At 39.3% G+C, this 24627-nt stretch overlaps 1 protein-coding gene across 4 annotated transcripts in view; it reads right to left on the bottom strand.

Annotated features, from left to right (window-relative positions):
• Window positions 1-24627, bottom strand: part of NT5C2 (5'-nucleotidase, cytosolic II) — a 63683-nt gene that overhangs the window by 12193 nt on the left and 26863 nt on the right. For all 4 annotated transcript variants that reach the window (XM_075216224.1, XM_075216223.1, XM_075216225.1 and 1 more), the window contains 10 exons: window positions 22806-22879; window positions 10353-10470; window positions 9641-9736; window positions 6281-6372; window positions 4638-4695; window positions 4217-4310; window positions 2778-2831; window positions 2431-2514; window positions 1461-1502; window positions 617-724 (listed from right to left, as the gene is read on the bottom strand). In XM_075216224.1, coding sequence (XP_075072325.1) covers window positions 617-724; window positions 1461-1502; window positions 2431-2514; window positions 2778-2831; window positions 4217-4310; window positions 4638-4695; window positions 6281-6372; window positions 9641-9736; window positions 10353-10470; window positions 22806-22879 — 820 coding nt within the window. The remainder of the gene's footprint in view (window positions 1-616; window positions 725-1460; window positions 1503-2430; window positions 2515-2777; window positions 2832-4216; window positions 4311-4637; window positions 4696-6280; window positions 6373-9640; window positions 9737-10352; window positions 10471-22805; window positions 22880-24627) is intronic.

Genomic DNA, 24627 nt, shown 5'->3' with positions numbered 1-24627 from the left:
CACCCCACAAGACCTGCCATTTTGGAGATGCTCTGACCCAGTCGTCTAGCCGTCATAATTTGGCCCTTGTCAAAGTTGCTCCTTACGCATGCCCATGTTTGCTGCTTCCAAAACATCAACATCAAGAACTGACTTCATTTGCGGCCCAACATATCCCACCCCTTGACAGGTGCCATTGTAACTAGATAATCAATGTTATTCACTTCACTTGTCAGTGGTTTTAATATTGTGGCTGATCAGTCTCTCCCATACATACATACATATATATATATTCTTCAAAACCAGAATAATGTGCCGGTAAGCACTTGTTCATTCACTCCTGTCTAGCTGTTAATGTGTTCTCAGTTGCTAAGTGAAGCTTGAAAGGGTATTAAAGAAACAGAAAAAAAAAAAAAAGGAAGGAAGGATGAACTGTTTCTTATGGGCACTTTCCCACCATTAGAATACCATGAATGCCATTCAAAATCACATGTGATCGAGCCATTTTTTCTTTAACAATTTTCAAATGTATACAGCCGATTTGGAACACGCTGCATACATTAATCATTAGGAAACATATGCACACTTTTATGTTCTATATAATGAGAAACATTGAGAGTATGATTGAGGTACTCACAGTATCCACTTGTCTCAGCACTGTTCCTTCCCCAAAAAAGAGGGGCTTCCTTGCATCCACTAAAATCAAGTCAAAATACGACTGCCAGGGCTGATGTTGGCTGCCAGGCTGCAAAACAAGAAACCAGAGACAGACATCTTTATTTAAATATTTTCTTGCATTTTCGCTTACCAGTTAAATCAGCAAAGTCCTACCCAACTCGAGGGCACTGTCCATCAGCAGCTGAAACAGGGCATACAATACTTTTGCTGAAAATACCCTGCACTGTAAGCAAAGGGGGCAATGACTTGAACAGATTCACATAGATAAGTTAATGTCAAACAGGCAGCTGGGATGGGGAGGTCTTGCTAGGATGTAATGTGAACTTCTGAGGGGTGAGGGGTTAGGTTCAGACCATAGGGCTATTAGTTAGACCACTGTTGTGCATGATCAGTTTAACCTGCTAAAGCTGCCGTACATGCAATTTTGTTAGACCAATTCATTCATTCATTGCGTAACTTGTTCTTATTTTATACTCATTTTATTTTTAGCCTAGAAAAACTATATTCATATTTAAAATGTGTGTCACCAAGCTGTTTACAGTAGGTCAGTTCCTGACGATGATGTCTCGAAAACAAAAAAGCTTACTAATAAAGTACATACTAATCATTCTTAATATTACTACTTTGTACAATCTACAATGTTCATTCATTTATTTATGTAACAATAACATACTTAAACTGTAGACAAGAAGAGCAGAAAGGGCCACAGAGCTGATTCACAGGCAATCTGTATCCCGGGCTGAAAAAGGATAAGAACCCCTGATCTAGATCATATTTCACAAATATAAAGAATAAAAAATTACCTTTGGTCCATGTGAGAAGTCAAACAGGTAGGTCATAATTTTCTAGAATACAAATTCCAAATTAAAAACCAGAATTTAATTCAATGTATGAACACACATAATGCAATCTACAATGTCTTCTGGAACACAGCTCAAACGAAGACTTCATAATGTCAGAGCAAGCCTGGAGTTGGGGGTGATCGTCATCTACATAGCAAGATCATGGTCATCTTTGTGTATAAAGAATTTTGCACAATATAGCGTACACAGGGCTATACTGTATCTGTATTCCTCAAACCTCTTCATACATGTTCCAAACAGTAGGTTTCCAAGACCTCCTTGTAGTTACATGGGGGAAATGTTAACCAACCATTCTATAACATCATATTAAGGGGGCTGTCCATAAAACATGCACCCCCAGATAGCAAACAGTGGCATTATGTTTTATTGTCTGAAAATTAGAAGCATACTGCAAAATAAAATATAGCAATGTTTGTTTTATTTTATTTTTCCCGTAAATCTCTCAATATTGCATGTGTGTTTTTGGACAACATTAACGTAGCACAAAAACAAAGTTCCCTAAACTTGCAACAGGGGGCAGTAACACCTATGATGTTGGCTGCTTGTGACAAATTGTCAAAAGCATGGACAGATCTTGTTCCCATCTAAAATAGAAGTGCTAAAAAAATAAAAATGGAACATTTAACTGCAGTTCATTGAAGAATACATGAAGTCACCATGTTTCAGTGTTGCGGGAGCACAAAAGTTACTAAATAAATGCTTTAGCCTTTTTCCTGTGTTTTGTTACTTTGTTATCTAGACAGACACACTGAAAGTTGCAGAGCTTAATTCTATCAAAATTTCCAAAACACTGAATTCCTTGCTTCTTCCCCTTTAAAGGAATTGCCGCATTCATCTCACATAGCAGAGACCTCTCTCTTATCGGTACCCTGGCAACACACACCGAAGTGAAAATGTAATTAGCACTTACGTCTGTATATTTATAGTCGCTGTTTGTGACCAGAAAAATCTTCCCCACTTCATTCATGCGGCTCAGCAATAGAGGCAGTTTGGACTGAAAGTATAAAAGATGCTAAAATCTTCACTAACAAAATAACTAAAATATAATTTGAAACAAATTTAAAACACAAACATATAAAAACCCCATGTAAACATGTCATCTCAACCATTTCTTCCAAAGAAAAAACAAAAAAGGAAAACCTGGGGGGAATTTAAATCTTCACATGACTTACTCTGGAATGATTCAATATCAGATTACATCAGATCACAGATTACTTTTATATTACGGGCAAAAAACAACAAAAAAACCCAACTCACATCTTTAACAACATATTTCGGCAAATTCTCCAGAGTCTTCTCCTTGAGTGATCCCTGGAAAAGGGAGACATGAGATTTAGGTGTCCTCCCAGCCAGAGCATAGCCAGGGGTAGTAAATAAAGCGAAAAGTAATGCAAAAGAACATTATAATTAACAAACCATAAAACATTTTATGGGAAAACAAAAAAAAGCCAGATATAGTCTACTGACAGAATGTACATATACAAGTATATTACAATATATTTAAGCATATTAAGCCCTGCTGACCAGCATGTTTCTGTGCAGAGCCCCGTCCCCACACATGTAGCATGCTTTGGAGGTTATTTAAACAATGTGTGAAAGGGGCAAAGTTTATAGAAACTAAACAGATATTTGCTTTGTTTGTCTGATTTAAACTAGATTGAGCAAAGTGATGACTGCTGCTATGGGTTCCGCACTTTGTAGGTAAATATCCGCCACTGCTCAATATTATATGCCAATGTACTCTCCTTACTTACTCCGGAGGATTTGGTTTGACTGCGACAGGGTACGTCCTTAATCATTTTGCTCTAGCTAAGGTTGCAATTGCTAGAAAGTAGATGGCACAAGATGGGCTTGACTTTGGTGCCTGGGTAGTCCTGGTTAATGTAGCTGTGGGTCAGGAGCGTTTTATTTACCAGTCCCGAGGCACCATGTCAAAATACTTCAAAAGTGTGGTCAAGATGGACAAAATCAAGGTATGTGGTGCGGTCCCTGGCTGCGGATTATGACCCCATTTGAATACTCCTCACTCTTTTTGGTAGTTCCCAGGACCATGGGAGTTAAAAAGAGCTGGATACAATCTAATATTTTGTCAATCTGTATTAACATTTAGGAGCTAGGTTTGTGTGATGCATAATGCGATCTCTGCATTGTTACGATGTTCCTTCTAATAATGTGGAATGCAATATAACTTGGAACTATGTCTTGTATTTCATTTTCTTGTACTGTTATTATTAAAACCTTAATAAAAATATTTGATTTAAAAAAAAAAATATCCGCCACTGAATGAGAAGTGGAGTAGAGAGAGACTGGAGTAAAACATGAAGTTGTTACAGCATTCCATAATCAGCACAACAGAATTGTCATCTAAGTGAAGCTCATTACTCCATCCAGTGTTCCCACCAGCTGTGTGATACAAGGCGAGATCGGGTACACAAGAAATTCTGATGCTAGGTAGTCCGTCCCGAAACCACAACATGACCGCTCTGACTGACATACAGTGGAAACATAACATCTAAAGATGTGGGTATTTGCATGGATTTGGTGCTTTGACAAGCATCAACTTGACTGGGGTTGAGGTTGTATTGCTTATGAAAGCAAAAAGCTTTCTGAAACTATAGCTACCAGCTCAGTTTAATGCATAGACATAACAGATCTGGGAATGATAATACCAGCACACAGAGCAGAGCCGGCATTACCTTGTAATGAACCCAGTCAACAGCATCTCTGACATCTTGGAACATGCTGCGGAACGACATGAAGAGATCTCCATTTTTAAACCCCTTTTCACAGCTGCAGCATAAAAGAAACATATGACATTTAGAGACAGGTAAGGTGAAAGGGACAAGTGTCAGATACATTACTGCAAGTGCTGGAGAATAAATACGACGTGAGTGCAGGATGATTTGGGAACTTCCAAAGCTACAGGATTAGTAAAATCAGGACTTTGTGCTCTAGTGTTACTTGACATTAACAGATAAGCCTGGTACTGAACTGGGGGCATTGTAGTCTCAGGTTAAAATGAATCACAGGCCGAGCAGATTCTATTGGTCATCGAGTTGAATAATGTTTTAGGCTACTGTATAATATGCAATAACAGACACAAAAATGAGCGCTTACCTTGTGTACCGGTCACAGTTAGTGAAGAAATCTACTAAACAGGCGAGCAGGTAGGTCTCTGGAAGGGATAAAAGCACAGGCGTTACATATCAAATATTAACCTTCCAGAAAGCAACAATAATTGTAAAAATGTGTAAACAATTTGGTATATCTACTATCCCGGTAGAGCCTGGCAGCACAATACATGCAGCATTGAGGATTTTAGATATTTTCTGCACACCATTCCCACAATATATCAGGCAAAAACAAAATGTGGGATATACCGAGCGCGGGCTTGTTTTTCTCTGGTTTTGTTTCAAAATATTGCCTTTTTGTCATAGCAGCTGTCCATAAAGCTTATTTAAGGCACATTTGGGTGTGACTCACAAGCCAGCCCTTGCTAGATGTAAACCCCTATACCTGGGAGGTGAGTGCATCTGATTTTAACTGCATTTTAATGGTGGTTAAAGCATATAGATCAGTGTAGGACCTGCATATAATGAGGTTCCCTTGACGTTGGGATACAGGCTTAAATCTTTTGATCAAAATATGAACTAATACCTCATGTTTTCATTTTGCTAGACACACACAGATATGCAGTGAAAAGGATAAGCGCTGACAACTGCCTTTTTGTTTTGTATACATATATGGGCATTTATATTGCCACGCAGCTGGTACCACATACAATATGGGATATACCGAGCACGGGCTTGTTTTTCTCTGGTTTTGCTTCAAAAACAAAATCGGTGACCATTTCATTAGTTGTCTGACAGAAGAGAACTGCTTTATGTAAATAATCTTCTGATTGAATATATTTGAACCAGACCATCTACACAGAGAAGTAATCTTATGGATCTGCTATGTTTTGGTCTAACAGAGGACATTTATTTGATTTATTTAATCTAGCGTAGAAACGAATATTTAGATATTCAATGACATCAAGAGTGGGTGTGGCTTAAAGATTATCAGTGCGTGCCATTACAAATCTAGCACTGATTGAGCTCTTTGCTACAGCAGATGTAACCCGACATAGAACTGCAAGTTAGGTGACATTTATTATTAAATATAAGAAACAAAACATGCACTGCAAATTCTATAAATAAAGCACATTTAACATGGATCTGTGAACCTTTATGCAAACGATACACCAGTGCTTCTTGTTCCCAAACAGCGCCCCCTAGTGTACTGTAAGACTGCACTAAATGTGGCTCTATTGTCTATAGACATGATGAGACAGAAACAATGAACTGGGTCAGATGCTGTACATTACATAACACATAGATGCTGACAGATTGCAGCATTGGGAACAATTAGGATTGCTTATATTTATGCTGACACATGAAATAAAAGATAAGAGTGTCTCTTGCTTAATAGTGATGACAATCAAAAGAACCACCCCTCTTACAGCGATCTTTAGCCCTGTACAAACACCCCAACATCATTAATGTTCATTTGTCTTGTATGTTCTAGAACTTTATGATTACAGGCAACATAACAAGGGCACTAGGGGATCAGCCCTGGGATACCTGCCCAGATGGAAAAGCTTTTCTCTAAGCCACGTATGCCTCTAGGATCACTACATAAGATAAGATGGCAAGATCCAAAAGTACACCATTAAAAACTGAAAGGGAAGTCGGAAAACCAGACTGTAGCATTTCCATTACCTGGTAAATTAAACAGGGTGTTGAGGATGTAGAAGCGGTCTGTGTCATCTCTCTGAATAAATTTATTTGGATACTGTTCCCTTATATCAGGTCTGTGGAGAACAGAAATGTGTTTGCTTACTTCACATGTTAAATTCATTACCACTTTCTGCTGATAGCTTTATCCCAGAGAGATTGAATAACGGAATAAACAGTGAGAGCTGCAATGTGGAAATATCGCAGCCACTTTGTGATAAAGACACTATCACTTTCCTTCCGCCTAAAATAGACACAACCAACACATTTTCTTGCTGCTTATTTAATAACATGGTGCAAAGAGTAGTGTTGTGCTGTAACCCTGACAACCTGGTGTCAGCTTTTATATGTGTAGTGTAGGCACAGTAATGAAAGCACATAACCGATAGTTCCTTCTGGGTAAGAAACTCTACTTTTTGCATTTGGTTATTATGTCTTTTAGCACAAATTGTACGATTATATATAATGAATTCAAATTAGTCTGAAGCATTCACAATAATACCATACAAGCACACCAGTAGCAACAGGGAACTTGATTTATGGGACAGGTAGAGGAACATTGTCAATATATGCATTCCCCAGTTATAAAGGGGCAGAAATGCAATATCAGGTAGGCAGCATGCTCCAATCAGATGGCACCACCAGCACGGCCATGCTCCCCGTATGTCATGTGTTACTAGGGTGAGGGGGGGAGGGGGTTCTGTCTACTATGTTCTACAGAAAGCTTCCCAAATGTGCATAACAAGGGCAGCTTGGCTGTACATGTACAAGTCTAGATTCCACATGTATGTATTAGAGTATATCTCAGTGTTTCCCTGGATGTTTAAATGGAGTGTAGATTTTATTCTAAAGCAAATAAAAACAGAGATATAAGAGTCTAGATAGCAAAATAAAAAATAAAAATCTGGCATTGTTCCCCACACAAAACCCAGACTTGTAATGGATGTGTATTACAAAAGAAAGGCCAGAAAGTCATTAAGGACTGAACAATGAAGCACTGTAATGTATCTCCTGTGCGCCGCCTCTATGAGAGGAAACAAACCGGTTTGCCCAGAATACCTACATGCCAAGTAATAAAAGACTGGCAGGAAGATTTCATTGAGCATACTGCCCACATCTAACACTCTAACACATAAACTGTATAGTAATAAGGATATAATATAAAAACATATGCCTCTACCGCCCCCCCCCCCCCTTTGTTTCCATCCTCCCAATCCTTACTACTACCTCTCCGTTACTCCCTTCCCTAATCCCTGTCTGTCAAGTCTCCGCCCCCAACTAACCCCTCCCTGTCACCCTTAACACCCCTCCCCCCCAGCCAAAGTTAAATAACTCGCTTGCCCAATCAATTCACCCCCACTGCAAGGTAGCGCGCAGACCGCAATAACCTTATAAGCAGCAACTGATTTACAAATGTTTACATATTCATTGTGGTTATCATAGTCATGTTACAGATAATAACATATATCAAACACAGCATAGTCACGCTCTGTCATCTTAGTTCTATGTACTATTGTCATTACTTAACTTGTTCTACTTTTATTTATTTTTTTGTAACACTTTAAATATAGAGATTTAAAACAAAAGCAATATGCTTGTGTGCGATGCTGACGCAGCCAGACTCATTCTGATGTACAAACCATATGCAGAAAGCAAACAATGGACACCGTGGGTAAATACGCTGATGTATTGTCTGCAAACAAAAGGAAGACTTCAGGAGCTACAAAGCATGACTGTCACATCACAGGGAACATCTGCTTGTTTTATTATGGCATGTTTTGACATTATGGATTTTTCACTGCTCTACAGGAGCTTCCCAAAGATGAGAACATTGTTACCTCTACTCCAATTGCTGGCTGGGTAATAATGCACAGGCTTTACTGCTGCAACATAGACACTGCTGAATGACATGTTTACTGTGCAATGCCCAATCTGATTTAAGGAACAGCAATAAAGGAAACTATGCCATTTATGTCAGTGTCTTTATATTACCATAAACACAACCAAAATATGTGTACAGTATTTTTTTGCTCAAAATAAGAAATGGGTAACACAGGGACCTGAAGAGCTGATGCATAGGAGCAGTGGCTTATTTACTTTCTTATATGACAACGGAGTTCTAGATAATAATGAGTGGAGGAGAGCACAAATCATGCTTCCCCCAATATAGTTGTATTGTGCACAAAATCTCCCACTTATGTGAGGTAGGTAAAGTGTAAAACACATTTAAGTCTCTACACTTTTTAATAAATACTAAAGTTGGGTAGATGGGCCCATCTGTAAATTAAGTGAATTTAACACAGCACAAACCTGGAAATTTTCTCCATCTCGTTTTTGCTATTGTAAAACTGTGGTGTTCAATACAGACACAGGGGTAAATGTATCAATCTGCGGGTTCTTCAACACCCGCGTGTTCAGCCTCTTCCGTGATAAAATTTCAAGCAGCGCTGCATTGTAAAGGGAAGTTAACCCTTTACAATGCAGCGCCGCTTGAAATTTAATCGCGGAAGAAACTGAACACGCGGGTGTTAAAGAAACCCGCAGATTGATACATTTACCCCACAGACAGCCGTGCACAACTGAAAATAAATAAAGTAGTGGTTGATTCTCATGTATCTGACACTTAAGTGACAAATTGTTTTTCCCTGTACTTCTGCTTGTAGCAAAGCTTCTCTGCAAAAAGATGGGCACATCCACCCAATATATCTCAGGAGTACTGCCATGCACAAAGCAAACCTACAGCAAGCTCTACAAATGATGGCACAACATGCTATCATATGGTCTGTGCAGGAACACAACTGCCAGCATTCTGGGCTTAATGAAAGTATATCCTGAGTGCACATGGAGCACAAGACATGCAGACAGCAGAGATGACATCAAATGTGTGCTTTCTCAGTCATTGTGCACAGAACTTACTTTACAGCTCTTAGCAAATTACCTCATTTATCTTGACTTACATTTTTTATAGAGAAATTAAGCCACGTAGCAATAAAATATACAAGTATTGACTAGAACAACAATATTCCTGACATTTTCTTGAAACTCTGACAACAGCAACACAATCCAATAGCTACAATGCATTATAAACCGAGCAGGAATGTGGGACGAGGATCAGGGAACGGAAATTAGAGCGGTCTTCAACATCTCCACGCCTAAGGCCTGAGTTACATAGTTCAAGAGAAGGTCATATAAAAAATAATACAGCTTAAAAACTGTTAACTCTTAAAAAACAAACTCCTAACTCAAAAGAACAATAAATATGCTTTTATTTGAATTACTTGATAGAGAATGGATGTTCACTGTATTGAAATTAAATAGGAAAATTCCTAGCATCTGTTCACTTACCCTCTCATGAAGTTGAATCCATGTGCACAGACAAGAATATTGCCATAGGCATCAACCTTCAGAAGATTTCCATATGTAGTATCAAACACTAAACCCCTGGGGAAAAGGAAAATATAGAAAAAAATAAAAAAATACAAATGTTTAAAATACAAAGTTTCCAAACAATTAAACAAACACAAGACCTTGGCTTAAGCTGGGTACACACTACAGAATTTTGCACCAACTTTTTATGCCGATTGATTTTACATGAGATCAATGGTCCGATCGCTCGGTCCGTGGACTGCATACACACTTGCCTTGTTTTAGACGATAAAGGGAATAGCAGCTGTCCCATGTTGTTGAGAGCAATGACTGTAATTTCGTACTCACTGTTGTGGATCGGTCGGAAGTTTATACACACTACACAACGGAAACTAGATTGGAACGAAAATATTTAACGGTACGACCAACCAAATGAGGTGACAATCGTCCATTTGGGCAGACTTTCGACCATCGTGTCACTACACACACTGACCCGACTTTTGAACGAGCGGCCGTATGTTGGCTGATTGAGCCCATTATTGGACAAAAACCGTGTAGTGTGTACCTAGCTTTACAAAGCAGACACACAAAGCATTAGCTGATAAGAACATGCAACATTGGTATGTCCGCTTCCTAAATCTTGGCAGAATATTTCATACCGAGCCGCTCACTGTTTCTGTAATTATCTCACCTGGTGGGGAAAGTTGGGTCATAGACAAAACTTAGAAGCTCTTGGGGATAGCCGATAGAAACCAGTCTTTCAACAGTCAGGTCGAAGCCAAGAGATTCATACTCTGGAGACTTGTACACTGAGGAAACATAAAGGCATTAAAGGTAAGGAGATATGTTTGCTACATTAACGCCAGCAAGTTTAGTAGTCAGAAATGACTAGACACACAGTGGGTCATATAGTGCTGAATATCTTTAGAGCAAATGCAATCCCAGAGTAATAGGCCCCAATATACTATTTACATGCTTTTTTTGCTAAAGACAAAAAAACAACCTATTGCACTCTCCCAAACTCCCCGTCCACACTCGTGTGCCACATGACTCACTCTGTAAGGGTTCCATGATGATAACAATGAGAACACACTCCTAGGGCTACTAAGCTGAGGGTTTGAAAAAGTGGGGATGTTGCCTATAGCAACCAATCAGATTCTAGCTTTCATTTATTTAGTACCTTCTACAAAATGACAGCTAGAATCTGATTGGTTGCTATTTGCAACATCCCCACTTTTGCAAAACCGCAGCTTAGTAAATCTAGTCCCTAGTCTATTACTTACAACAAGGGGTGGAGTTTTTTTGCAAAGTGGCAGCAGCAGGTGAGCAACTAATAAGTCATTACCTGAATAATTTGGAGTTGCAACAGGAAGGCAGCTATGTTAAGTTCCTACTGCAACATTGTTTCGGCTTAGTCTCACATTAATCTCTGTAGTACTTGCATGAGTAATATTTTGGAAATTATCCAAGATGCTTAAGGGTTCCAGGACATCCTTTTTTAATAAATCACTACTGGGCAAACAGGCAGACACCTTGAAGCGGATGTCCCATTTTAAGAGCACTTGTTTAATTGCTGTGTAATCACTCTTAACACTTAAGAGTGAAACATGAATTCACGTGCGGTCTGCTATTGTAAGGCAGACCTCGTACTTCACTCAGATTCAGCCTCGTTATAAGCTATATAAAATCTGGCACCGGTCCACTGAACACAGAGGTGTATTATTTTTAGACGACCCCCCTTTTATAGAGTCAAATTCTTCAGCCTCTGCTACAGCACAAGATGTTCTTGATGTTGGAAAACAGGATCAGGGTAGTAGAGAAAGTTTTACAGTAAAGAATAAAACAGTCAGGAAAAGGTGAAGCAGAGAAATATTCCACTATACACAAGTGCATTATACAGAAAGCACAATTGCACTTTTCAAAAGACCAACCCATACAAAGTATAGTACAAAATAATATTTAGATATTTATACTATATATGTTTATCAAACATTTAGTTCATTTAACTCAAGACCTGGGGTAAACGTATTAAGAAGGGATACTAGCTAATCACCAATATTTGGTGACATTGCCGGCATAATTTAAAACGGCAATGGTTTAAAGGCAAGTTTTGCCTTTAAACCCATTGCCGTTTTAAATGATGCCGGCAAAGTTGCAGAATGCTGGTGATTAGCTAGAATTGCTACTTAATACATTTACCCCCTGGAGTACTATATAAAACCATGACTATACCAATCTAAACATTTTATTATGTGGTGGTTAAACCGAGAAGAGATTCTTTTTTTAATTTGTTCGGATATCCAAGTAAATTTTAGACTGTTTTAGATAGATTTGATAGCCATTTTTCTTAGCCTCTTTTCTACAAATCATGCTCTCCTTTTCCAAATCTCTCTGGAGGGCAAGCAGTTATGGCTCCTAGTCACACGCAGACTCAGACTCTCAGCCTACCACATCATGGCACAGGGGGAAGGAGGAGGGAGAAGATTTTACAATGCAGACTAAGCTCAGAGGGGTGTTCCAAGTCTCTCTGCTCACTACATTATGTGCCATGTGACTTTGGTTGTCGTGTAATGGGGCCACTATGACAGTCATATGATAGTGCAGAAGTATAAAAATAATTAAGAAAAAAATATAATTATCTTTTTATAGCCTGACACGGTGTACTAAGCAAAAAAACAAAATAATAAAAAAAAAAAATACACATCTAATTTTTTGATGGGATTTGCTACTTTAAATAAGTACTTTCATATTTCATTAGCATTGTATAGGCAAAATTAAGAAACTAGTAACAAAAATTGAGAATTATACTCGCCGTTAATTTCCTTTCCTTGACATACTCCATGGCAGCCCTTACAATGAGTTAATACCCTGATCAGCTCAGTGCAGACAAGAAGAAATTTGCCAAACCTGGACCCTATATAAGGCAGCTCCTCCTCTTCCTCAGTGTATTTTGTAACTTCCCAAGCCGTCCTATAACATAACTATTAGAACAAGGGTGGGAAAATATAGGGCTGCCATGGAGTATGTCAAGGAAAGTAAATTAATAGTGAGTATAATTCTCAACTTTCCTTTCCCAACTCCATGGCAGCCCTTACAACCTGTTATACCAAAGCAGTACAATAGTCGGGAGGGCAATAAAAACCAAACACCTTAATACAGTCAAACAAAAATTTATTTACACCGTTTGCTGGAGAATCTTTCTCCCAAACTGTGTCTCCGTAGAGGCTGAAACGTCAAGCAGATAATGCTTAGAAAAGATGTGCATCGACGACCATCCAGCTTCCTTACGGATGTTGGTTGCCGATGCCTGGGCTCCATGTGCCCAGGAGGTTGCTACCGCCCTAGTTGAATGAGCCTTTAATATCTTAGGTGCTTCACGCCCTTTCCCCCTGTAGGCCTGAACAACCACTTCTCTAATCCACTTCGCCAATGTGGGTTTGGATGGGGCATGTCCTTTGTAAGGACCTTCAGGAAGTACAAATAGTTGCTTTGTCTTCCCAAGATTTTCCGTCTTGACAATGTAAGCAGATATAGCTCTCACCACATCTAGAGTATAGATTAGTGGGATGAGGGTAGAGTGTCTGTAGTACCAATTCTTGATTGATGTGGAAGGAAGAGACAACCTTGTGTAGATTCTCCGGATTCGTCTTCAAAATCACTTTATCTTCATAAACGTTCAGGAAGGGTTCTTCACACCATAACGCATGTATGTCCCCTATCCGACGAGTCAAAGTAATTGCCGCTAGAAAGAGCACTTTCCGAGTGAGCCGTTTGAGAGAAATATCCTGCAATGGTTCGGAGAGGTCAGCGGTTAAGGCGTCCAGGACAATATCAAGGTCCCAAGGAGACAAAAATCACTCTTGGTTGTAACATCTTTAGTGCCTGAAAGAATTGGAAGACGAGATCCTGATATGACAGCTTGGTATCAAAAAAAATGGTAAGAGCAGATATTTGCACCTTTAATGAAAACATCTTTAAAGGAACTCGAACACATCTGGAATACTGGCGGACATGGGATCCTTCGCCATGTTCCCCAGCCAACAAATTAATTTTCTCCAAATTCTGTAATAAATTATAGAGGAATTATTTTTCCTTACCTGAATCAGAATGTCTATTACCTCGTCTGAAACACCTTTGGATCTCAAATAGTCGCCGCTCAGTCTCCACGCCATCAAACCAAAGGAGTCCGGATTTGAATGCAGCACCGGACCCTGATGTATAAGATCTGGTCTGACCAGCAACGGCCATGGATGTTCCAACAGCATCCTCCGTGCTACCGCGAACCAAGGGCGAGGCGGCCACGCCGGGAGGACTGCTATCACCTCCACCTTTTTCTTCCTTATTTTTCTGAGTACCTGAGGGATAACATGTACCCCAGCTTGAAGTTCCACTGCATTGACAGGGCATCTATCCCTAAGGCCCTGTTGTCTCTGTGACGGGAGTAGAAGAGGGGTACCTTGGAATTGTTCCCTGTGGCCATCAGGTCTATCTCTCACGTTCCAAACATGTGCTGTATAAGCTGAAAGATCTCTTCATGGAACTCCCATTCTCCTGGATGGACTTGGTGTCTGCTTAAATAGTCCGCCACCACATTGTCTTTGCCTGCCACGTGAAGGGCTGAAAGAGATTTCAGGTTCGTCTCAGCCCATAACATCAGTGTGGTTATTTCGGCCAACATTGCTCTGCTCTTGGGACCACCCTGCTTGTTTATAAAGGCTACTAGTCCTGTTGTCGGAGAATACTCACAGATGTTTGGCTCGTAGATAGGACTGGAAGTACTGGACTGCACTCCATACTGCTTTCATCTCCAAGATATTCCCCTGGAGAAGTCTCTCTTTGTCTTGCCAAGTGCCCTGCATAACCATACCTTGCATGTGAGCACCCCAGCCTACTGAACTGGTGTCTGTGGTAAGAACATACCAGTCAGGTATCGAGAGAGACACCCCTTGCTTTCTCAAGCTTCAGAGCTGCCACCAATCCAGAGACTATCTTGCCGACCTTGTGAGGTTGATTTTGGAATCTAGAGACCCCACTGTATGATCCCATTCTGCAAAGAGGCTTGATTGAAGATCTCTCATATGCCACCTTGCCCATGGAAGGTTTCCTATTGTTGAGGAAAACATTCCTAGAAGGCGAAGACACATTCGTGCTGAAATTCGATGTTGAATCTGGACTTTATGCGCCAGTGACTGGATTTTGTCCAAACTTTCCTGAGAGAGACAGACCTTGTCCATTCTTGTATCTATTTGCATTCCTAGAAACACTGGCCTCACATCCTCCATCTCTTCTGCTATTGGAGTCCTGTCCCTATTTGCCCCTGCTGTGGGGCCTGAAAATCCTGCATGGCCTTCACCATCCATGAAAAGAACTGTTTGAATTGTTCTGGGGGGCAAGGCTCTTCTATCGTTTCAGGGTTACATGACACATAACGGATCAATGCAATCTTTTGTTAACTGGAAGTCACAAGCTGCACACACTCGATTCTTAACTACACATTTTCTTTTTACCTGCACAAGACCCACAGAGGTACTGTAAACAATAGAACAAAAAGGTACTAAGTAAGTTATTCTAAAGCACACGAACACCCACTTCTAAGGGCTTCTCTTGGGGTGTCCTTTAGCTTTTTTTGGGGGGGGCTCCTGGTCCATAGTGCACTGTATCCAGATAGCTGCTAGGTCCTGCAGCATATATCTGCTTATAGCCAACAATGAGCCTCATGTAATAGGCATCAGTTGCTTAAGAAAGGTGCCTGCCCTGACATCATCAAAGTGTGTCCATAGCAGGGTAACGATTTCCTCCTGTCTTCCTCCTGACAGGTGATCTGGTAAACAGCAGTCAGCACTGGCCGGCAATCCGTCGGCGTACTGCGCATGCGCACTCCATGCGCGCATGACCACCCATAGGCATTACCTTAGATTTCAGACAGCCCACGCTGAAGGGAACGGACAAGTCCTGCACAGCCCCGCTTAACTGCACACAGCCAACCTGAGGAAAGTCCAAAAACCTCAGGTAAGCCCTCTAGAATAAAATAACAAACAAAAACAAAAAATGCTACTCTGCACTACCCTGTCATACACAAGATAGGAATATAAGACACTGAGGAAGAGGAGGGGCTGCCTTATATAGGGTCCAGGTGGGGCAAATTTCTTCCTGTCTACACTGATCAGGGTATTAACCCATTGTAAGGGCTGCCATGGAGTTGGGAAAGGAAATTCAGTTTATCATGATTCAGCTGATCATTTACATGACCTGTGTTGATCAATCTGTCTACATAAAAAGTAAGCCCCGATTTCTCACGTACTTAGTTACCAAATCTGTTTATTTTACTAACATTTAGGAAGAGTTAAGTTTTTTTGTTACAATTAAAATGAAAAAAAAAATTATTAGGGTAATTAAAAGGGTTGTTGACTTTGTAAGGACACCCAATTTTACGGACGAGATGCAGAAGTGAATGTGGCACCTAACTGACCTGGAGCAGCGGGCTATCCCACCATTTCTTGTGAAAGTTTTATTATCAAAACTCTGAAACAGTGCAGTACAATGGCTGTTATCAGGTAACATAGGCGTTTCTGGAGCCAGGTCCCCCATCAAATTCCTTAATATGTAGGCAATACATTTGTTCTAAGCACAGATAAATCAGCTCCACTTAGATCTAATGAACAACCATTTTAAAGACTGAGAGCTAGATTTATTAAACTGCGGGTTTGAAAAAGTGGAGATGTTGCCTATAGCAACCAATCAGATTCTAGATATCATTTATTTAGCATATTCTACTATTTAGCATATTCTACTTAATGACAGCTAGAATCTGATTGGTTGCCATAGGCAATATCTCCACATTTTCAAACCCGCAGTTTAGTAAATATACCAGAGACTGAAGTAGCATCCCATTTAACATGGTGAGATCTCACCAGACTTTAATCAGGCAGAAGTCCCACAGTCAGCATATGTTCCCCATAATATTTATAAATGCTGAGCAGCAGCCATCAGGTAGCCAGGATACAAAGAAAACAATTCTGGAACACTGAACACTTGTCATAAATTTACTGTGGCTCAAAAAACAACAAACTCTGCTCACTAAAGGGTTAAATAATTACTATGGTTCAGAACAAATATCAGTTTTCTGAAAGATGGGTATTCAAACAGTATTGAACAAAAAAGTAAATCAGCAGCTCCTTGATTTGGAAAGCTGGTTGCGGTCACGTGGTTTTGGTAGATAATTCCTGGCACCATCTGACGCTGGTGGGAAATGTGACTACACCTTGGGGAGTCTAGGAACCACGCTATTGCTCAACCAGCCTTTATCAGACACTTCAATTTTTAGCTTTAAAGTGAAATTTAATGGAAGCATGTTTTGTTTTTTCTTATTAAATGATGCTATTTAGCAGAGCCTGTTTGACTACATATAAGCAGATAGATGAAGTTTGAGGTATTTGCCATGGCGGTCTCAGAATAATAAAGTATATTTCACCAAAGGTAAGAAGCAACATTTGTACTAGGCATTTCTGTTTGCAATCAATGAACAGCGCCCACACTTGGAAAGTGCTCAACCACGGAATACAAAAACACATTCTTTAGTAGTAATGTGGTGCCATAGGCACAAATGAGCTGTAACCCATAGCAATCAATATCAGTGCATAGGTTGCTTCTTACCTTTGGTGAAACACACCCAAGTGTGTAATCTTTGTTAGAACCTGTTCTAGAATAAAAAGAGAAAGAGTCAAAACCACAAAGGCCTATTTTATGAGAAACACTGTGGCTTCTTCTTTCTAAATGGGCACCGAGCGGAAGAAAGTAGTAATCCTAGACTGCGCTAATGTATTCACTTTAGTGTAAAGCACGGAGACTAGATCGAGAGCCAAATTTAAATGTCAAATGAACCAGTTCCTGTTTGCAATTCCCTGGCTTGTATTTCTAAATCCAATCTGCCTAATTGTTTTATATATATATATATATATATATATATATATATATATATATATATATATATATATATATATATATATATATATATATATATATAAAAGAAAAACCGATTTCCTAGAAAAATGAAGACAAACTAAGCGCAGCAAGATGTGCACATTGAATACAATAAGTGAATACATGAGAGTTAATTATTGCTATGTAACGTAGTAGGTGAAGAATATACGCAGAAACAAATGGGTACAAATTCATTGCATTATTATAGGAATGAACACAGTAGATTTACAAAAAAAATATTTTGCAAATGAGTTGTGGTAAAATGACTGATGCAATACTGAGACACATAAATGAGTAATAAGGTGTAAACTTATACAACTAGGATCTTTTATTTAGAAACAAAAAGGAAGCTCTAAAGGAAAAACTCTGATTAAAAATTAAAGATCTAGGGGTAAATGTATCAAGCTGGGAGTTTCCGATGGGTTTGAAAAGTGGAAATGTTACCTATAGGAAATCAGAGACTAGCTGTTTATAGAATGCAGTAAATAAATAACTTGAATCTGCATGGTTGCTATAGGCAACATCTCCCCTTTTCAAACCCACCGGAAACTCTCAGCTTGATACATTTACCCCCTAGAATCCAATCACAAATCGTCAGTGGGGTCAGTGCGCCGAGTTAACAGAAACCAGAGCCGCTCTCAACAAGCTCTTAGGCGATATAACTAAATTAGCTTTTAGAGATTGCAGGAACAGATTTTTTTTTAGTGGGAAGAAACGTGGGGACGGCTTCTAGCCAGCGCATTATGTGTTCAAAGACCCCAAGGGCAGGGAATGCCATCTTAATCAAGGGATATGAGGGCTACCCACTCTTATCGCACAATGTTGTACAATATTTACAGGGCATCCTCCCAGGTGAAGGCTGCTCTTAAAAAGGAAATAAAAAAAAAAGAGATAAAGGATTATCTACAGAATGTAACTTCCCTAAAATCCCAGAGGCATCTAGTGAGATGTTAGACAAACAGTGAGGCAGAAGTGCTAACCACTAACCTAGCAAGCTGCCCATGATGTATCTGGGTTTCAGGTGCGAGGGATGAACCACAAATTTGCTAGTTTGATGATAATTGCCAGTAGGTCATCTGGAAATAAAGCCATTTCCTTTCCTTTTCCAATCTGATGTTGGAATTCTAGAAATTCAGACAGCTATCCAATTTTAAAATTAATTTTGCTAATTCAGCAGCTTTAAATCTTTCGATCACACAGATGACATTGGCCGGGATCCTGCATGCCTTACCCTTTGCATGGCATCCCAGTCACATCAAAATCTAGGGGCTTTAATTACCAAAGATCTTTCAAACCTGTTTAGGGCAAATTTTATTCCACTAATCACCAATCTATGCGCAAAGTGGCGAGCATAGGGTTTTGCCTGGCTAGGAAGGATTAAAATCATTAAGATGAATACTTTACCTAAAGTCGTATTTCTCCTTCAGACATTTCCTGTTTATATCCCTCCCAGATATTTTCAGACACTTCCTTTTTATATCTCTCCCAGATACTTCACTGGACTGCAGAAACTAGTCTACAAATTTGCTTGGGTCGAAAAACTCCTAGAAACCAACAAGATGCTTTCTATAAGAGAAGAGAAAAGCCTAAAATGTGATCTACACCTCCCACTATTTACTAAATATCACCGAAATATGGATTACAAACAATGGGTTACAATTGAGACCCATGCTTTGAGGATCCCTCCCAAAGTCATATATCTCAACCCACAATCAGCCCCACTCTCCAGGCGGAGGACACTAAAATTCATCTCCACTTCACTGTCGCCTCTTACTCCTCTCATCCACAATCCGGATTTTAAACCGAGACTACAACAGGTTCAGCCAGGTAGTGGAAAATGAAAAGGTATGTGCCTTCCCCGTCTTGCAGGAGAGACTGAATCTCCCCTTTCTGAATTGTAGCTATACTTACAAGCCAGACACTATCCAAGATAAGAACCTTTTACAAGGGTAAGAAGGGGTCCATCCCAGGATCCCAGACGCTCCATCATCTACAAATAGTTGATTATAAAACATGTATATAGTTCTCTGCTGAATTTTGCAAGGTCATGAGGTCATTTGCGAAGATCAGAAACTGATAAAATTTGTCAAAAAATAAATACATTTCAATAGCTAGCTCTTATAGCCTTTCTGTGGTAGAAACACAGTTCAAGGTCCTCTTTAGATGGTACAGATGCCCCTCCCAACTGTGCAAGATGCACCTTGATGTCTCAGGCTGCTGTTAGAGGGGTGGGTTCAGTCATGGGTTCCACACTACTTATCTGGTGGAGCTGTCCAAGACTGGCCTCCTTCTGGCTTAAAGTCAAGGAACACACAATGGGGATAATGTGAGGGCCAGTTCCAGAGGGCCCTGGAATGTTAGCCATTTAATTTACAGAAAATGAAAATATAAAAAAAACTTTACTCAGACACCTAAATAATGCTGCAAAAGGAATTATTCTGGTACATTTGAGATCCCCTTTCACTTAGCCTGAAAGAGTGGTTAGCAAGGATAGACTTCTACATATCTATGTCCATCAGGACCTCTGCAGTTGATGACAATCTGGTTTAGGTGCCTGAATTTTAAGGAATCTCCTTCCTATGGTTCCCTGATGGGACAATAAATGTCCCCTTATTTTCTTCTTTAGGGTGGATTATGGTCTGTTGGGTCTCTCCTCTCTGTTGGGCAACATGCAAGCTGGCGGCTTAACCAACATTAACAGTAATGGTAAATCTAATTGCTTCTTCTGTGGCCAATTTAAACATAAAGCAACCAAACAGAGGTTTTTCCCCCTTCCCCTTTTTTTCCTCCTTCCCCTTTCCACGATCCATTACTTTTTTTATATAAAGGAAATATGAGAGCTGTCATTTCTATGAAATTTTGATTGTTTTGGAAGCGATCTATATGTATACTAATTCCTCAATAAAGAAAGATTAACTTGGAAAGAAAAAATGTCATAAAAATAAGTTGTTTGAAAAAAATTCCCGCAATACTCCAGCATCCTCCGAGATCCTCACTGATGCAAACCACTGAGATGCAAACCACTGATTTCTTTAATGGCGATTTAATAGCAATTATAGTCCACACACAGTGAAGGCAGCCAATTGTGGACTGGACTAACATTCAAGGTCATATAGTCTTACGGTTATCCGTTTACTCTGAACTAGTGACATCACCAAGTCAAACTTTCTCCTCCAATGTTGCTGTTTCCAAGTCAAGTGATGCTGCACATTCTCAGTGATGTCACTGCTTCCTAGTGAATGGTTAGGTTGCATCATGAATGGTTGTGGCCATAGTATGTAGGTAACAAGTGCAATATAAAAGGTTGAATCCTTACATAAAACACACTACAGAGAAACAAATAAGTTAGAAGGATCAGTTAAATAGCAGTGTCACATCACTACTGTGTATCTCTATACACTATATAACATTTCATCCGTTCCACTCCTATCATCATGGCCCTGTCACGGGTAGCACTGCTTCACTAACAATCACATGAGTGGACAGGCCACTGCATCCCACACTCCTGTAATAATCTGCAATGATGTGAACATCACAATTATTCGATTGCTACATGTTGTTCTATATCATCTCCCTTCAAAGCTGGGGACACGAAAATGAGCAGGAGAGATAACAAAAGCCCCTCTGGCCCTAGCCAAATGCACCTTAAAATAACTAGATGGACAAGTAAAAATGTTGCAATGTTAATTGTGTGACTTAAATTAGCAGTGATACATTGGTGCTTAAGTATAACGAAATGACTTGTTTTACAAAAGGTTCTAGTCAATGAGATTAAATGTAAGGTTCTCTAACAACACAGTGTGCTCACCGAGGACCTGAATACAACATAAAAAGTCCTGACAGTGGTTGTGCTGTGTGCTGACGATGGTCATGAGAGCAGACGGCCTTGTTTACAAGTAAACACGTATGATTGACAGCTCTTTTTTTTCTCTCCCAACACTCGAATGATTCCATAAGCTGCTATTTAATACCCCTGCTGTAAACACAACCACCGTACTATCTCTTTAATGTACTGAGTGTCGCAATGTCGGTGAGGAATGAACTTGGATGAGCTTAAGTGAACCCAAGGAATTTCAAATACAAGTGTTAAAATAGAGGAACTACAGAAGACCAAAGCATGACACCGACTGGAAAGAGAAATGTCCTCATCAACACTGCAGCCAAGCTGTATAAGAATATAGTGCAAACATTATGAATTATTCTTTTCAATAGTTAAATATAGCCTTTGCCTAACACACAATGAGTGGAGCAGAGACAATATTCGTGGAGATGCAACCAGGAACATCACTGATTGATAGATAGCTTGAATATCATGGGCCTGATTCAATAAGGATCTTAAATGAAGAGGTATCTTATTTCAGTCTCCTGGACAAAACCATGTTACAATGCAAGGGGTGCAAACTAGTTTTACACATAAGTTAAATACTGACTGTTTTTTCATGTAACACACAAATACTTGATAGCTTATTTGTACACTGAAATTTAAAGTTGATATTTGTGTGCTACATGAAAAAACAGTCAGTATTTAATTTAACTTATGCGCAAAACAGAAAACTAGTTTGCACCCCTTGCATTGTAACATGGTTTTGTCCAGGAGACTGAAATAAGATACCGCTTCATTTAAGATCCTTATTGAATCAGGCCCCTAGTCCTTACTGTGTGTATGTGACAGATACACTGTAACAGAGACATTATACAGATTATTTTTAAAGAAGGTTTTGTATAACATCATGCAAATAAATTGGTAACACCAAAACACATTCTGCCATTTGTAAGTTGACCTACGGGGCACTGGTTCTTGTAACTTTCTGGACATTTTTTTTATACTTAGATGAGAAAATATTTGGCTTTTATAAAAGGTAAATATTCACAGAAAATGTTCTGCTACTTTTTGATACACCAAATAAATAGGTTCTAAATGAACTTGTTTCAGCGTGTTCGCTTTGATCATAAAATATCAGGAGGATCATCCTCCTAGAACTTCTTTACATAGACAGGGATGAGCTGGTAAGACTTCTGTATCCCTCAACCATTTCCCAGGCTTAGCTAACCTACGTAATCATCTAAATAATATTTCTAAGAAACAGTGACAACATGCTAAGGGTAAAAGGAAAAAGCTATAAATAGCTGTTTTGTAAGGCCCCAGAATTCTTTCCATGCTCACCAGCAAGTGTATAATCCATATCAAATCCAAAGCATTTGATCTTTTCCATGGCTAGACTTCTGTTCACAAAGACCCTAGAAGACAAGAAAGGACAATTACACATGTGAGAAGATTGGGGGAGGTGATGTGACCGGATTTTCTGCCTGTGGAAGTCAGATAGTGCAGGATATTGTTTCTTTCAGGACTGATCATTATTTAAGTGTCATAGACCTGGGGAGAAAAACATAACTATATGCAAAACAAAAAACAACAAAAAACTTATTTTATTTTCCTTAATGGATACACAGAATCCATCATTACTTAAATAGTATCTCCGTAATAAAATTATTTGTAATACTAAAATTATTCTTTAAGTAAAACATGCTATACTTGTAATTTTAAAGAACTTTAGCACGGTGGCTCAGTGGTTAGCACTTCTGCCTTACAGCACTGAGGTCATGAGTTCAATTACCGACCATGACCTTATCTGTAAGGAGTTTGTATGTTCTCCCTGCGTTTGTGTGGGTTTCCTCCGGGTGCTCTGGTTTCCTCCCACACCCCAAAAACATACTGGTAGGTTATTTGGCTGCTAACAAATTGAACGTAGTCTGTCTGTCTGTGTGTGTGGGTGTGGGTGTGTGTGTGTGTGTGTGTGTGTGTGTGTTAGGGAATTTAGACTGTGAGCCCCAATGGGGAAGAGACAGATGTGAGTGAGTTCTCTGTACAGCGCTGCGAAATTAGTGGCGCTATATAAATAAATGGTGATGGTGATTAGCTTGCAACATATTCAGTCAACCTTATTTAACAATATATCTCCTCTCCCTGTGTTAGAGTGTACATGCATTCTATGTAACCTAAATGGAACAATCAGAATGCAAAATGAGCAGCGTGCTAACCAAGCTGGCCAATGATCTGTTAAGTACATGCTAAGGAACGAGCCTTAGGCAGAATGTTTATGTAATCTAACTAGGATTATATTACTTTACTAAATCTGAAAAAGTATAAAAACCATGTCCATAATAAAACAAGGGATACAATTAGTTTTTCTACTAGATAAATATATGTCTTTGATTATGCACACGATATGTGAAAACACATGAGCAACAGAATGGCCTTGATGACACAGGGGGATAACGGCTTTCCATGAGTCATCACAGATATTTGATTTGTAATAGATGGTGTAAATAGATGACGGGTGATGCAAACACTTTACTCAATCTCCCATCCCTTTAATCCAAGCCAAATACTGCAACATTTGCTTACAAGGTAAAGGTGTTGGTATATGTGAGGATGCATTTACAATCTAATCCAAAAGAAAAGACATCTGTAACATTCACAAATTGTTTTTTTGTTTGTCCGAGTGCAACACAGCGAGGGTCATTTATGAAAAAGCAAAACACATGAGGCAAGCTGAGTTATATTTATTGAACACAAATGAGACTGTTGGTCCACCTCGCACATACATGGCTGCACTCTCATACATGGTGAAAACTTCACTTAACAGTCCATCCTATTACCTCTCTAGGGCCATCGCATTCGCCAATTTGACCCTTTCTGGTTCTCTCTTAAACGAATCATATGATAGAAGGGACTCTCTTAAGAGTCACTTGTGTGAATAAAATAGGTTGTTTTTTCACATTGCTTGAAATGTAAATAATGTGCACCTACGAAGAGTAGGTTAAAGACTGGTTTCCACCATCTTCCTTTGCAAAATTATGTTATAATATAATATATAATTATATATCTCAAAATTGTGCTTAATTTTCTCATGAATTACAATATGGAAACAAACATACAATGAAACAGAAGGTGTAAGGGCCTGCTTTCTAGAGCTTACAATATA

Source organism: Mixophyes fleayi, chromosome 6 (assembly GCF_038048845.1).
Source record: "Mixophyes fleayi isolate aMixFle1 chromosome 6, aMixFle1.hap1, whole genome shotgun sequence".
Taxonomy (NCBI): Eukaryota; Metazoa; Chordata; class Amphibia; order Anura; family Limnodynastidae; genus Mixophyes; species Mixophyes fleayi.
The sequence above is the reverse complement of the archived record's forward strand: the minus strand, read 5'-3'. Positions and strand labels throughout refer to the sequence as shown.